The sequence below is a fragment of the Ursus maritimus genome, unplaced genomic scaffold (genome assembly GCF_017311325.1).
Source record: "Ursus maritimus isolate PB19 unplaced genomic scaffold, ASM1731132v1 scaffold_16, whole genome shotgun sequence".
Classification (NCBI taxonomy): Eukaryota; Metazoa; Chordata; class Mammalia; order Carnivora; family Ursidae; genus Ursus; species Ursus maritimus.
Genome location: NW_024424008.1, coordinates 8,960,734 through 8,975,910, shown reverse-complemented (window position 1 = coordinate 8,975,910; position 15,177 = coordinate 8,960,734). Strand labels below are relative to the sequence as shown.

General features: G+C 42.2%; 1 protein-coding gene and 1 non-coding gene across 2 annotated transcripts in view; both read left to right on the top strand.

The window, feature by feature from the left end:
• C2CD3 (C2 domain containing 3 centriole elongation regulator) overlaps positions 1-15,177 on the top strand; it is a 123,493-nt gene that overhangs the window by 87,593 nt on the left and 20,723 nt on the right. Inside the window, exons 28-29 of the mRNA XM_040631318.1 lie at positions 8,724-8,885; positions 12,473-12,690. Of these exons, the coding sequence (XP_040487252.1) occupies positions 8,724-8,885; positions 12,473-12,690 (380 nt within the window). The remainder of the gene's footprint in view (positions 1-8,723; positions 8,886-12,472; positions 12,691-15,177) is intronic.
• LOC121103011 lies at positions 4,955-5,089 on the top strand. Its single transcript, XR_005835156.1, has one exon. It is a non-coding gene; the product is annotated as a small nucleolar RNA SNORA5 (small nucleolar RNA).

The window sequence follows — 15,177 nt, the reverse complement described above, 5'->3', positions numbered from 1 at the left end:
TATAATAATGATTTTTTATTATATTATGTTAGTCACCATACAGTACATCCCCGGTTTTCGATGTAAGGCTCGATGATTCATTAGTTGTGTATAACACCCAGTGCACCATGCAATATGTGCCCTCCTTACTACCCATCACCGGTCTATCCCATTCCCGGAACCAGGATATTTTATAAAAAGCAACTGGCCCATCCAGATGCTTCAACACGCCAACCATGGACATGCGTATGGATATCAGGGGTAGAGCATATTCCATTCTCTCAAAGGGCAGGGTCTAGGAATAATGTTGCTGCTTTCCACCCTGCTCCCTTCCCGGCCCTAGTGCCATTGTCGTCCCCCTGCCTCCACCAGCGTCTCCCGTGTCTGTCTCTCTACTTCAGGAATAAGGCAGGGGATCTTCCCCTACAACAGCCATTCTTACAGCAGCAGTTATGCGTAGACCCTTTATTCTAGAAAGTCACTCTCTAACACCGCTTAGCCCCTCAAAGGCCCATTTCAGTGCTGGGTAGCTCTCTCTCTGCTTACCACATGAAGAGTGCCTCTGCCTCTGTATAAAGGGCTCCCATGTGTCTGTCAAATCCTAGATCACAGGCTTAAATAATTGTTCCGGTATCCTGGCGTAATTTTATGGGTGTTACTTTGACCATGGCCAATCCATTAGACATGGGTAGGATAAGGGTACTGGTACAAGGATAGAAATATAGAATGATAGTGAGGCCATTATTTAATAATTGTAAAAGCTAAGTTTAGTGGTTTGCTTTTTGTCCACGTAAAAATATCCCTGTTCCAGGGGTGCCTAGGTGGCTCAGTTGGTTAAGTATCTGCCTTCAACTCAGGTCATGATCCCAGGGTCCTGGAATTGAACCCAGCTTGAGGCCCTGTGCTCAGCAGGGAGCCTGCTTCTTCCTCTTCCTCTGCCCCCCTCCCGCACTCATGCATGCGCCTGCGTGCACGAGTGCTCGCTCTCTCTCTCTCTCTCCCTCAAATAAATTTAAAAAATCTTTTAAAACAAAATATCCCCGTTCCCACTATAGAAGGACCATATCAAAATGACATATTCTGATCCAGCTAGCCATCTTAGGCTAGCCAAATTGTGGTATAATCCTACAACGAAATGCTGCTCAAAAACTTTGCGAAAGGCAATATTGCTATACCACAAAATCTCAAAATAATTATGTTGAGAGAGAAGCTAGACAAAAGAGGGTACATTGTATCTGATTCCATTTATATAAAATTCTAGAAAACTCACACTAATCTGTAGTGACAGAAAGCAAATCACTATTTGTCTAGGGTCAAGGGAAGATGAATAGAGTAAGAAAAAGGGAGGAATTATGAAGGACAGAAACTTTTAAGGGTGATGGATATGTTCATAATCTTAATGTTCTAATGGTTTCTTTAGATGTACACATATGTCAAAACTCATAATATTGTGGCACAAAATTAAGTAAATTGGACCAAATAGTTTTGATACTTCTCCTATAAAGCGTTGTTATTTGGTCAATAATTTTTCAGTCCCAATAAAAAATTATAAAAACTTACCTCCTATGGGGCACCTGGGTGACTCAGTTGGTTAAGCGTCTGCCCTTGGCTCAGGTCACGATCTTGGGGGTCCTAGGATCAAGCCCTGTGTCGGGCTCCTTGCTCAGTGGTTAGCCTGCTTCTCACTCTCCCTCTGCTCCTCCCCACTGCTCATGCTCACTCTCTCTCTATCAAATAAATAAATAAATAAATTTTTAAAAAATACCTCATATACACTTTAAATACGTGAAATTTATTATATAGTAGTTATATCTCAGTAAAGCAGTTCTCAACATTTCTACTGCAGAACGCTTTTATACTCTTAAAAATTATTGATGACTTCAAAGAGGTTTATTTAGGTAAGTTATATCTACCTATTTTTACCATATTAGAAATTTAAACTGAAAACTTTTTTTTAAGGATTTATTTATTTATTTCAGAGAGAGAGGGAGAGAGCACACGTAAATGGGGAGGGAGGCAGAGGGAGAGAATCGCCAAGCAGACTCCATGCTGAGTGTGGAGCCCCACACAGGGTCAGTTTCATGACCCCGAGATTACGACATGAGCCGAATCAAGAGTCGGACACTTAATGAACTGGCCACCCAGGCACCCCTAAACTGAGAACATTTTAAAATATAATACACAAAATCAATTGTTTATTTGTATATTAACAGTGAGTAAACCAAAATGAAGTTGAGAAAGCAGTTCTATTTACAGTACATCAAAAATAATCAAATACTTAGGGACGCCTGGGTGGCTCAGTCGTTAAGCATCTGCCTTCGGCTCAGGTCATGATCCCAGGGTCCTGGCATCAAGCCCCACATTGGGCTCCCTGCTCCGCTGGGAGCCTGCTTCTTCCTCTCCCACTCCTCCTGCTTGTGTTCCCTTTCTCGCTGGCTATCTCTCTCTCTCTGTCAAATAAATAAATAAAATCTTTAAAAAATAATAATAATAATAATAAAATACTTAAAAAATAAATTTAACAAAAAAACTCCAAAATTTATTCTCTGAAAACTATAAAACATTGTTGAAAGAAATTAAAGAAGGACTAAATAAATGGAAGGACATCCCATGTTCACAGATTGGAAGACTTAGTATTGTTTAGATGGCAGTACTCCCCAAATTGATCTACAGATTCAACACACTGTCTATTATAGTCCCTGCTGGATTTTTCATGGAAATGGGCCAGCTAGTCCTAAAATTCATATGGAAATTCAAGGGACACAGAATAGGCAGAAGTCTTGCAAAAGAAGAAATTCCTAATTTCAAAACTTAACACAAAGCTACAGTAAACAGTACAGTGTGCTACTGGTATAAGGATAGAAATCTAGATCGGTGGAATAAGTTGCCAGTCCAGAAGTAAACCCATGTGCCAAGGATGCCAAGATGTCAAAGGTGCCAAGATGGTTTAATGAGGAAAGAAAAGTCTTCAGCAAATGGTGCTGGAGCAACTGTATACCCACATGCAAAAGATTGAAGTTGGATCCCTTCTTCACATTGTATACAAAAATTAACTCCAAAAGGATCATATATCTAAATGTAAGAGCTAAAACTGTAAAACTCTTAGAAGAAAACAGGAGTAAATCTTCCTGACCTTAGATTAGGCAAATGATTCCTTACATAAGACACAAAAAGCAGAAGCAACAAAAGAAAAAGTAAATTGGATTCATCAAAATTAAAAACTTTCATGCCACAAATGACACCATTAACAAAATAAAAAGGCAACCCATAGAATGGGAGAAAATATCTGCAAACCATAGATACGATGAGACTTATATCCAGAATATATAAAGGATTCCTATAACTCAATAATAAAAAAGCAAATAACCCAATTAAAAATGAACACAAAGGGGCACCTGGGTGGCACAGCGGTTAAGCATCTGCCTTCGGCTCAGGGCATGATCCCAGCGTTATGGGATCGAGCCCCACATCAGGCTCCTCTGCTATGAGCCTGCTTCTTCCTCTCCCACTCCCCTTGCTTGTGTTCCCTCTCTCGCTGGCTGTCTCTCTCTCTGTCGAATAAATAAATAAAATCTTAAAAAAAAAAAAATGAACACAAAGGAGTGCCTGGGTGGCTTAGTCAGTTAAACGCATCTGCCTTCGGCTCAGGTCATGATCCCAGGGTGCTGGGATCAAGCCCCATGTTGGGCTCCCTGCTCAGCAGGGAGTCTGCTTCTCCCCCTCCCTCTCCCTGCCCTGTGCTCGTGCTCCCTTGCTCTCTATCTCTCTCAAATAAATAAGTAAAATCTAACAAAAAACAACAACAGTAACAACAAATGATCTGAATAGACAGATGTCCAAAGAAGATGTACAAATGGCTAATAAGCACATGAAAAGATACTTAACATCATTAACCATCAGGAAAATGTAAATGAAATCCATAATGAGACACCACTTCACACCCACTACAACGATTATAATCAGACAAATATCGCAAGTGTTGGGAGGATGTAGGAAAACTGGAACCCTCATACGTGGTTGGTGGGATTTTGAAATGGTGCAGCTGCTTTGGAACACAGTCCGGCACTTCCTTTTAAAAGGTTAAACATTGAGTAGTCATATGATCCAGTAATTCCACTTCTAGGTATATACCCAAGAAAAGTAAAATCATATGTGCACACAAAAACATGTACATGAGTGTTTGTAGTAGCGTTATTGCTTACAACTTAAAAATGGAAGCAACCAAAATGTCCATCATCTGATGAGTAGATAAACAAAATGTGTTAGCTCCATATAATGGAAGATGATTCAGCCGTGAGAAGGAATGAATTACTGGTAAATGCTACAGCATGGGTGAAGCTTAAAAACATGCTAAATGGAAGAAGGCAGTCTCAGAATACTATATATGGTTATTATTCCATTTATATGAATTATTCAGATTAGGCAGATCTACAGAATCAGAAAGTAGATTAGCACTTGCCTAGAGCTGGGAGGTTTGGGTTGAGGGTTTGGGGGAGTGGAGGAAATGTGGAGTGATTGCTGATGGGTATAGGGTTTCTTTTGGGGATGATGAAAATATCCTAAAATTGTGGTGGTGGTTACACAACTCTGAATATACTAAAAACCATTGAGTTTACACTTTCGCTAGGTGACTTGTATGTGAATTATATCTCAATGAAGCTGTTATTTAAAGAGAAGACAGTTATTGGTGGAGTCAAGTTCATGAATACCTTGCTAAGAAATTTGAAATTTGTTTTATAGATTAAAAAAATAGATAAACCGGGGCACCTGGGTGGCACAGCGGTTAAGCGTCTGCCTTCGGCTCAGGGCGTGATCCCGGCGTTCTGGGATCGAGCCCCACGTCAGGCTCCTCTGCTATGAGCCTGCTTCTTCCTCTCCCACTCCCCCTGCTTGTGTTCCCTCTCTCGCTGGCTGTCTCTATCTCTGTCGAATAAATAAATAAAATCTTTAAAAAAAAAATAAATAGAGAAACCACCGCAGCTGTGTCAAATTCAGTGCCTGCCCACCCTGTGGCTGGCACTGGCCTGAAAGGCTGCCACAAAAACACTGTGACCCATGGGCCCTGATCCCCCATGCTGGGCCTCAGGGATAAATTTGGTCACAGACACCTCACCCCCCCTTCCCCCCACCCAGAAAAGAGAAACAAAAGCTAGAAAGAAACAATAGTGGTTGAATAGGGAATAGGTTAGTACAAAAATGCTTAGAACGGTGCTTGGCACATTAAATAAGGACTCCATAGATAGTGTTGTTCTTATTATTGTTATTTCAGACCTGTGTTTTTTAAAAAACCACTCAAGCTATAATGTGGAGAATTTATTAAAAGAGAATGGGTAACACTAAAATCAATGGAAACAAGCAGAAAATCAATAGGAAAACAGTGCCTTTGACAGACACATTGGACCAGATGGATTTAACAGATATATTCAGAACATTCCATCCTAAAACAGCAGAATTACACATTCATTTCAAGTGCACATGGAACATTCTCCAGAAGAGATCACCTATTAGGCCACAAAACAAGTTTCAACAAATTTTAAAAGGCTGAAGTCATATTATCTATTCTGACCACAACACTATGAAACTAGAAGTCAACCACAAGAAAAAACCTGGAAACACCACAAAATACATGGAGGTTAAAAATCATGCTACTAAACAGTGAATGGGTCAACCAAGAAATCAAAGAGGAAATCAAAAAGTACACGGAGAGAAATGAAATGAAAATGAAATGAAATGAAAATGAAAACACAACAGTCCAAAATCTTTGGGATGCAGCAATACAGGAGGGAAGTTTATAGCAATACAGACCTACCTCAAAAAGCAAGAGAAACCTCAAATAAACAGCCTAACATTACACCTAAAGGAGCTCAAAAAGGGGCGCCCGGGTGGCTCAGCCGTTAAGCGTCTGCCTTCGGCTCAGGTCTTGATCCCAGGGTCCTAGGATCGAGCCCCGCATCAGGCTCCCTGCTCAGCAGGNGCCTGCTTCTCCCTCTCACACTCCCCCTGCTTGTGTTCCCTCTCTCGCTGTCTATCAAACAAATAAATAAAATCTTTAAAATAAAAAATAAAAATAATAAAGGAGCTCAAAAAGAGAAAACAAAACCCAAAACCAGCAGAAGGAAGGAAATAATAAAGATTAGAGCAGAAATAACTGATATAGAAGCTAGAAAAACAATAGAACAGATTAATGAAACCATGAGCTGTTTCTTTGAAAAAAATCAACAAAACTGATAAATCTCTAGGCAGATTCATCCAAAAAAAAAAGAGAAAGAGAGAGAAGGGACTCAATATCACAAATGAAAGAGGAGAGATAATAACCGACACCACAGAAATATGAACAATTGTAAGAAAATACTAAGAAAAATTATATGCCAACAAATTGGACAACCTAGCAGAAATGGATAAATTCCTAGAAACATATAACCTACCAAACTGAAGCAGGAAGAAATAGAAAATTTGAACAGACCGATTACCAGCAATGAAATTGAATCATTAATCAAAAAAACTCCCAACAAACAAAAGTCCAGGACCAGAGAGCTTCACAGGGGAATTCTACCAAACATTTAAAGAGTTAGGGGGCACCTGGGTAGCTCGGTCAGTTATGCATCCGACTCTTGATTTCAGCTCAGGTCATGATCTCAGAGTCGTGGGATCGAGCCCCACGTCGGGCACTGCAGTCAGCTCAGAGTCTACTTAGGACTCTCTCACCCTAAATAAATGCGCTCTCAATCAATGAATCAATCAATAAATCTATCTATCTATCAATCTTGTTTTAAAAAATAAAGAAGAGTTAGTACCTATTCTTCTCAAACTATTCCAAAAAATAGAAGAGGAAGGAAAACTTCGTATTCATTTCATGAGGCCAGTATTTCCCTGATACCAAAACCAGATAAAGACACTACATAAAAAGAGGACTACAGACCAATATCTCTCATGAACACAGATACAAAAATCCTTAACAAAATATTAACGAACTGAATCCAACAGTGCATTAAAAAAACCGTTCCCCACAATCAGGTGGGATTTATCTCCGGATGCAAGCCTGGTTCAGTATTTGCAAATCAGTGTGATATACCAGCATCAATAAGAAAAAGGATAAAAACCATATGATCACTTCAATAGATACAGAAATAGCATTTGACAAAATATAACATCCATTCATGATAAAAAAAAAAAAAAAAAAGCCCTCAACAGAGTAGGTTTACAGGGAACACAATTCAATATAATAAAGGCCTCATATGAAAAACCCACAGCCAACACCATACTTAAAGGGGGGAAAACTGAGAGCTTTTCCCCTGAGGTCAGGAATAAAACAAGGATGTCCACTCACCACTTTTAGTCAACAAAGAACCGGAAATCCTACCCACAGCAATCAGAAATAAACAACAGAAAGAAATAAAAGGCATCCCAATTGGTAAGGAAGAAGTAAAACTTTCACTATTTGCAGGTGACATGATACTATATATAGAAAAGCCTAAAGACGCCACCAGAAAACTATTAGAATAAATGAATTCAGTAAGATCATAGGATACAAAATCAATATAAAGAAATTTGTTGCATTTTTTTACATTAATAATAAAGCAGCAGAAAGAGAAATTAAGGAAACAAAACAAAAAGACAATCGCGTTTACAGTTGCACCAAAAATAGTACTTAGGAATAAATCTAACCAAAGAGGTCAAAGGACCTATACTCTGAAAACTATAAAATACTGATGAAAGAAATAAATAGAAGATGACACAAAGAAATGGAAAGACAGTGTCTCCTAGGTGGCTCAGTTGGTTAAGCGCCCAGCTCTTGATCTCAGCTTAGGTCTTGATCTCAGGGTTGTGAGTTCAAGCCTCACACTGGGCTCCACGCTGGGTGTGGGGCCTACTTTAAAAAATGAAAAGAAAAATGGAAAGACCTTGCATGCTCATAGATTGGAAAAACAAATAGTGTTACAATGTTTATACTGCCCAAGGCAATCTATGCATTTACTGCAGTCCCTATCAAAACACCAGTAGCATTTTTCCAGAACTAGAACAAACAATCTGAAAATTTGTATGGAACTGGAAGAGACCTGAATAGCCAAAGCAATCTTGAAAAAGAAAAGCAAAGCTGGAGGCACCACAATTCTGGACCCTCACGTTACACTACAGAGCTGTATAACCATAACGAGATATCACCTCACACCTGTCAGAATGGCTAAATCAACAGCACAAGAAGTAGATATGGACAAGGATGTGGAGCAAAAGAAGCCCATGCACTGTCAGTGGGAATGCAGACTGGTGCAGCCACTGTGGAAGACAGTCTGGAGGTTCCTCAAAAGTTAAAAATAGAGGCACCTGGGTGGTTCAGTTGTTTAAGAGTCTGCCTTTGGCTCCAGTCACCATAGAGAACAAACCGATGGTTACCAGAGGGGAGATGGTGTGGGGGGATGGGTGGAACGGTGAAGGGGACTAAGAGTACACTTGTCTTAATGAGCACTGAGTAATGTGTGGAACTGCTAAATCTCTGTTATACACCTGAAACTAATATAACACTGTATGTTAACTACACTGGAACTAAAATTTAAAAAGAGAGAGAGAAAAATAAAGGAGTAAGACTGAAGGCAAGATTATTTGGAAGATCAAGAATTAATGAAGCCAGAACTGTGGTAATGGGGATGGATTTGCAATACCGTTTTAGGAGGGTTATTTGTTGATTGTCACGTTGCGAGTTCTCTTATTGGTTGGGAATTTATTTTGGCCCCATTTATTCCTGACAGAGGCGGTCCCACAAGAAGTCAGGCCTCACGCCATGAAGAGCATGTGCAGAACATCCGCCGATTTCATGAATCCCTGCAGCAGGGAGAGGCAGTTCTGCCACGTGATGACAAACTGACCACATTGCCTTTGTCCTCCCGTACTTCCATTCTGACTTCTCTCAGGTAAGGCCCTGTGCTGGGAAAGGACACAGGAAACCATAGTGAAGCACAAGGTCATGGGCAGTGGCAGCCGGCAGCCGTGTTTTTCTGTCTGCTGCCGCTGCCCTGGGAGGCTGAGGAGGGGCCAAGTCTAGGTTAGGGTTGAATTGGACCCTGGAACCTCTCAGGATTCCTCGTAGATCAGTCTTTCTCAAGTTTAGGACCTTCCGTTCCTTCACAGGCTCTATCACAGGCTCGATCCACCTGTTAACACAGGAACTTGAGGTCATTCACCAAATGTAATAACCACCCTCACATCTGTACAGCTTCATATCTACTTCAGATTTACAGAGCCTCATCCTGCCTTTCTTCTCACAAGCACTGAATTCTTCCAGACCAGCATCTGTCCTGTTAATGCTTCCCTGTCTCTCAATTTAGTCAGCATCTGAGCCAGAGAAGAAAGGGCCATTAGAGATCATCTGAGTCAGCCCCTGGGTTATCTAGTAAGAAGTGTGGTTCTGTGAAAAGGTCTTGGCTTCAGAGTCCAGTAGCCTTGGCTTCCGATCCTGGCTCTGCCATTCCCGGAGGAGGAGATAGCCTGTTGCCAGATAATTTTCATGATGTGTGATAAGAGCTGCAGGTTTTCTGGCCAAGGGTAGATGGAGGAATGAGTAACATTCTAAGCTGGTCATGGGAAGATTTAAAGAGGTCACACTTAAACTGGTCTCTGAAGGAACAGGTCAACAAATGTGAAGGACATTCTATGCAGAAAACATGCTAAGACCCAGAGGCATGAAACAGCAAGTCAAGTTTGGAGGAATACCAGCAGTACAGTTAGGAGACAGCTGAGCATAAGATGTAAAGAGCAGGGGGCCTAGTCGGTTGAGCATCTGACTCTTGGTTTCGGCTCAGGTCGTGACCTCTTGGGTTGTGGGATTGAGCCCCACTTCGGGCTCCGTGCATGGTGGGGAGGCTGCTTGAGATTCTCTCCCCCTGCCCCTCACCCTACTCACATGCACTGTCTCTCTCTCTCTCAAATAAATAAATCAGTCTTAAAAAAGAAAAAAAGTTGTAAAAAGCAGGGAAAGTTCTATAGGGCCATCTTGAAGGGCCTTAACCATCAGCTAAGAGTTTGGACTTTTAGAACAAATGATTCTCAAGTGGAAAGTGATGGGGAGGGGAGGAAGAGAGTGTGTAAAGCTTGAGGAAAAAACATTTGCAGATTTTATATTTGGAAAAAAAACTAACCTATTATTTGGTTTCATAAAGTGAACTCAGAAGAGAATTGGCAGAATGTTTTTGGTGGGACGTGGGTTAAAATGAATTGAACAGTCATGCTATAGACTGTGGGAAACTGGTCAAACTTTAATGTTACAAGGAAGTGGTATGTTCACATTCTCATTTTAGATTCTCAGCTAGAGACTGGAGGCTATTTAAGTAAAACCATGAACAGTGTGGCTGCATTTTATTGGGTCATGCACATAATATATTTTAGAATTCACTGAGAAAAGAGAGAAAGAAACTCTCCTACACCCTAGAGCAGTTTCTCTCAGTGTCAGCACCGTTGACATGTGGGCCAGATGTTTGCTGGAGGGGCCTGTCTTCCGCACTGTAGGCTGTTCAGCAGCATCCTTGGCCTCTATCCACGAGATACCAGTAGCACCCCTCCCCCGCCCGTGACAACCAAGAATGTCTCCACACATTGCCAAAAGACTTCCTGGGGCCACATTGCCACGCTGCAAACCACTGCCCTAGAGCAATGGTTCTCAACAGTTAGTGCGGATCGGAATCACATGAAGAGCTTTGTTGAAACAGCAATTGCTGGACCCATCCAGACAGTTCCTGATTCAGTCAGTCGAGGATCCTGCCTGAGAATTAGCATTTCTAGTAAGTTCTCAGATGATGCCGATGTTGCTAGACCTAGAACCAGGTTTGGAAAACTGCTAGTTGATGAATTTTCTACCAAATCGAGATGAAACAAGATACCAATTTTGCATGACTTCCTCGGGTTCACAGAGCCCTTAAACAGGCTTTATTTGAATCACAGCAATCCTATGAGGCCTGCAGAGCAAATATTCATAGACCTTTCAGCAGATGAGAAAATCGCAGCTTAGTGTTAATAGGTTCTATACCCAGAACCTCTGACGAGGCCAGTTGGGTTTGCACATTTTCTGAAGTCCCACCCAGTTCACACTTGGCATGTGCTAGCCTGCTACAGCTGGCAGGTGGCATACACCCAGATGGAGACACGTAAGTAAATCCACTGCGACTTAAGAGAGTCGTGGCCTCTAGTGACAGATTAGGGATCAGCACTGTGCTCCCTCATCTAATGTGGATTTGACTGTAGAACATGCAAACTGTTCCTAACAAAGGATAGAGAGACTTTCAGTTTGCCTCACAGGTACTTAGCGTCTGTGTTGTACCAGGCACAGTGAGTGAACCAGAGTAATAGAGAAGTTTGAAATACTATCGTCTATCACCAAGTGCTCATGGCCTAGTTTGGGAAGCTGACAGGTAATGAGAAAACTAAGAGAAATCTAAGACAAAAGGTTGTTGGAGACGCCAAGAGTGAAGGAGTTTAAGGGAGAGATGGCCCAAGGATTTGGGTTGATGGACCTTTGGAAAGGAGAAATATGAGCACTTTAAAAGTTAAACAGCATAGGGACACAGGAAGGAGAGTAGCTTGAACTCAGATTCCAGCATTCAGGGTGTGAAGCAGAAATGCCTCCAGTTGGGACGGGGCCCATCTATTATCATGGAGAAAGCACTGTGCTGGGTACAGTAGATAGAAAGGAATCCGCACACAGCTCACAGTACATCCGGGGAAATAGATGTGATTGGAGAGTACAGAACTGTGGAGCACAATGGGGGACTTGTTAAACCAATTTAGAGGTGCAGGGAAGCCTTGCTAGGAGAGGTCACTCACTTGAAGGATCAGTTCCAGCTCCAGATTAAACCGATTATATTCTAGTACATGTTGCATATTCCCCTTTATTAAGAATACTTTCAAAGGAAGGAAAATAGAAGTTACCAGTTCAACAGGCTTTGAATGCTCTTTTCCTAAAAGTTTTTACAGTGTTATGAGGTAACAAAGGTCAGTGTTCATCCAGAGTAAGGCCTTCCTCTGTCAGAGTAAGAGGATGTGAAAACTAGACATGAATGGTAGTTAAGAACGGGTAGTAAGGAGGGCACGAATTGCATGGTGCACTGGGTGTTATACACAAGTAATGAATCATGGAACTTTACATCAAAAACTGGGGATGTACTGTATGATGACTAACATAATATAATAAAAAATTATTATTATCTAAAAAAAAAAAAAAAAAAGAATGGTTCCTTCCCTATAGGAGGTGGGGTTTTTGCTGAACATCAGAAGAGGAATCTCATGAGCCAGACAGAAGGAGGGGAAAGTTGTCCCCAGCAGCAGGGTTGCAGTCAGGTGAGGGATGAATTGGTGGGTTGGAGAAAGAAGGCAGGGTCCTGGTGTTATAGAGCAAGTGAGAAGTACTAAGGTCCTAGCTCCAGCAGTAGACTGTCAGGGAAATGTAAAAGATGCTTGTAATCCCAGTGAATGACCCTTTTGTCCTCTTCTCCCTTTCTTTTTTTTACAGGAGGAATCTGAATGAGCTAGATCAGATCCAGCAGTACTTCAGTCAGAAGCTAACCAAGCCTTTACTTCCCCTCAGTCCTCAGACTCATACCATCTTGCAGTGTCAGGAGAGCCGCAGGGACCATCGTGGGCCCGGAGACAGCAGCCTAGACCCTGAGAGCCAGTGCATCCTGGAGAAATCCAATAACCTGGTGTTGCAAGTCAGCTCCTTAATCACGGGTATGGCTCCGGGCCCCTTTTGTTGAGGGGTTATGCTCCCTGGGTGCCATTCAAAAAGCATTCGAATGTCTGCCCTCAGACAAGGCTCCATGACAAACAGAGACCAACAGCTTTCGCTGTCTTATTTATTTACTGTCTTCCTTCTGGAAGGAGAGATGTGGTAGCATGGCACAGGAACATGTGAAGTGGAAAGAGCATCGGACTGAGAGGCAGGAGACCCAAGTCACGTCGTTGGTGGCTCTCTGGCACAGGCTTACTATTTGACACCACTTACCCCGACCCCTTTCCCTTCTTGAGGTTTCCCCAGGGAAAAAACAAAAAACAAAAACTAAGGGTGGACTAGGTGAGTTCTTCAGTAGCAGTTCTTGAGCTCATGCCACTCTGTTTTCAGGAAAAAATCAACTACGGACATACTTAAATTTATAATGCTCAGAAGGCAGAAGTCTGCATTTTTAGCAGGTACCTCAGATGACTCGATGTTGGTGGCCCATAGTCGACCCTTTGAAAAACCCCTTGAAGCGGTGGTCCTCACTTCGGCTGCGTCCTGGAGTTCTTGAGGGAACTTTGCAAAGTTCAGACGCCCACGCTGCCCCGTAGCTTACTTGCAACAGGATCTCTGGAGGTGGGACCCAGGCATCAGTGTTTTTCCTGACTCCCCGGGTCATTCCACTGTGCAGCGCAGAGACTGCTCTAGAACAAGCATTTCTCAAACCTGCCTGAACATATGAAAATCACCTTAAAAATCATGCTCCATTCTGTTGAAGCAGAATGCAGGCTTAAGGCCTGGGAACTTGTATATCCGGCACGGTTTGGGGAATAGTGAGGAAACAATTAGATCGGTACCTTCAGCCATCACCTGGGTGTCATTTTTGTTTAAGCAAAAGATGTATATTGTACACAGGGATGAGTAAGTTCAGCTTTCTCTGTTTAAAGGGGAAAGAAGCCACCGTGCTTCATATTAGGTACAAACCTCCTTCCTATCTTCTCTCCCAGAGAGCTGACCTGTTGGTAGCCAGGCTCCAGAGGTGCACGCTCTGTTTGCCTTCTGCCGGCTTGGAAATCTTCAGTCATCTGTTTATTGAGCACCAACTGTGCCAGGCACCGGGTGTTACTAGTTCTAGGGGGATAAAGTGGTGGGTAAGACAGGAGTTGTCTTCGCTTTCATCAAGCGTACATTCTGTAGTCAACTGGAGAAACTCCCTCCCCCAGAAAGACAGCATAAGAGTAAAACAGAGGGAGGCTTGTTTGGGTAGAGGTGAAAGCAAATCAGGAACCCTCTAAATGGGTATATTAGAAGAGAGAATGAGAGAGAGAGATGATTGGATGGAAGAAAACAGTTCAAGTAAATAAACTCCCCCAGCCTCTCTCAGTACACTTTCGAGGCAGTCGTTAGACAAGCAGAAACACGTGAAGCTTGAGAGTGAGTTACTGAGCAGATCTCATTTATGCCACGTCTATGTTCCAGGTCCTTTGCTGGGCTCTAAAAATGCAACATGAATCAGACACATTGTCTCTGCCTTTGAGAAGCTCACAATCTGATGGGGGAAACACACACAATAGCATCTTAAGTGCTTCCTTGTAAAACAACACTGTTTAGCCATCCCATCTTGCTGGTGCACCTGGGAAGGCTTCCTGGAAGAGGTGCGGTAGAGCAGGGCCTTGAAGGATGGGCTGGTTTGTAAAAAGCAGAAAGACTGCTCCAAGACAGAAAGGATAGTTCAGGCCAAGGGATCAGGATTAACTAACCTGCTCCCTGATTCCTCTTCCTGTTCGCAGGTAGGGATGTTCCATTTCCCTNCATATGCTGCCTTTGAGACATGAGAATTGTTAGTGTACTAAATTCAGCCAGCACCTCCTGTCGGCTGAAGACTGCATTGGGTGCCATGAGGGAGGTGTGACCGCACACTCCAGGAGTCACTTTTGCCTCCCAGTTCCTAACTTTCTCCTCTTAAATAATCATGCAAACAAACCATTTACTAGGTCTGTTTATTTATTCTCTCCCATTTAATTGCAAAACAATTTGAAATGACTGGTAGCTTCCATTTATTGTTTATACGTGTGCCACACCACATGTGCCCCTTTATCGCATGTATTCTCGACCATAACCCTGTGCAAAGGGTGGTGTTAATCACATTTTAAAGACAAATAGGTTCAGAGAGGATAGTTTGCTCATGACCACAAAGCTGATAAGTAGAGATTTGAACCCAAGACTGACCAGCCCCCAGAGCCTCTGCTCTTTCCACGTACCGTGCCACCTCCATCTTCTCCGTAAACCTCCCTTGCCTTACCATTTGGGTGACAGATGACTTGCTTTTATTTTCCGAGTAAAATATATAGTTCTAATAACTGTCATCAAATAGGTAAATAAGTCGATTCTCATTTTGATTTTTAATATAGGTAATTACTGAAGTAAGTGGAAGCATGAACATGCCCGCCAGGACTCCTAGCTCCCAAGAATTCCTGAGCATGAGCAGATAGTCTCTGAAA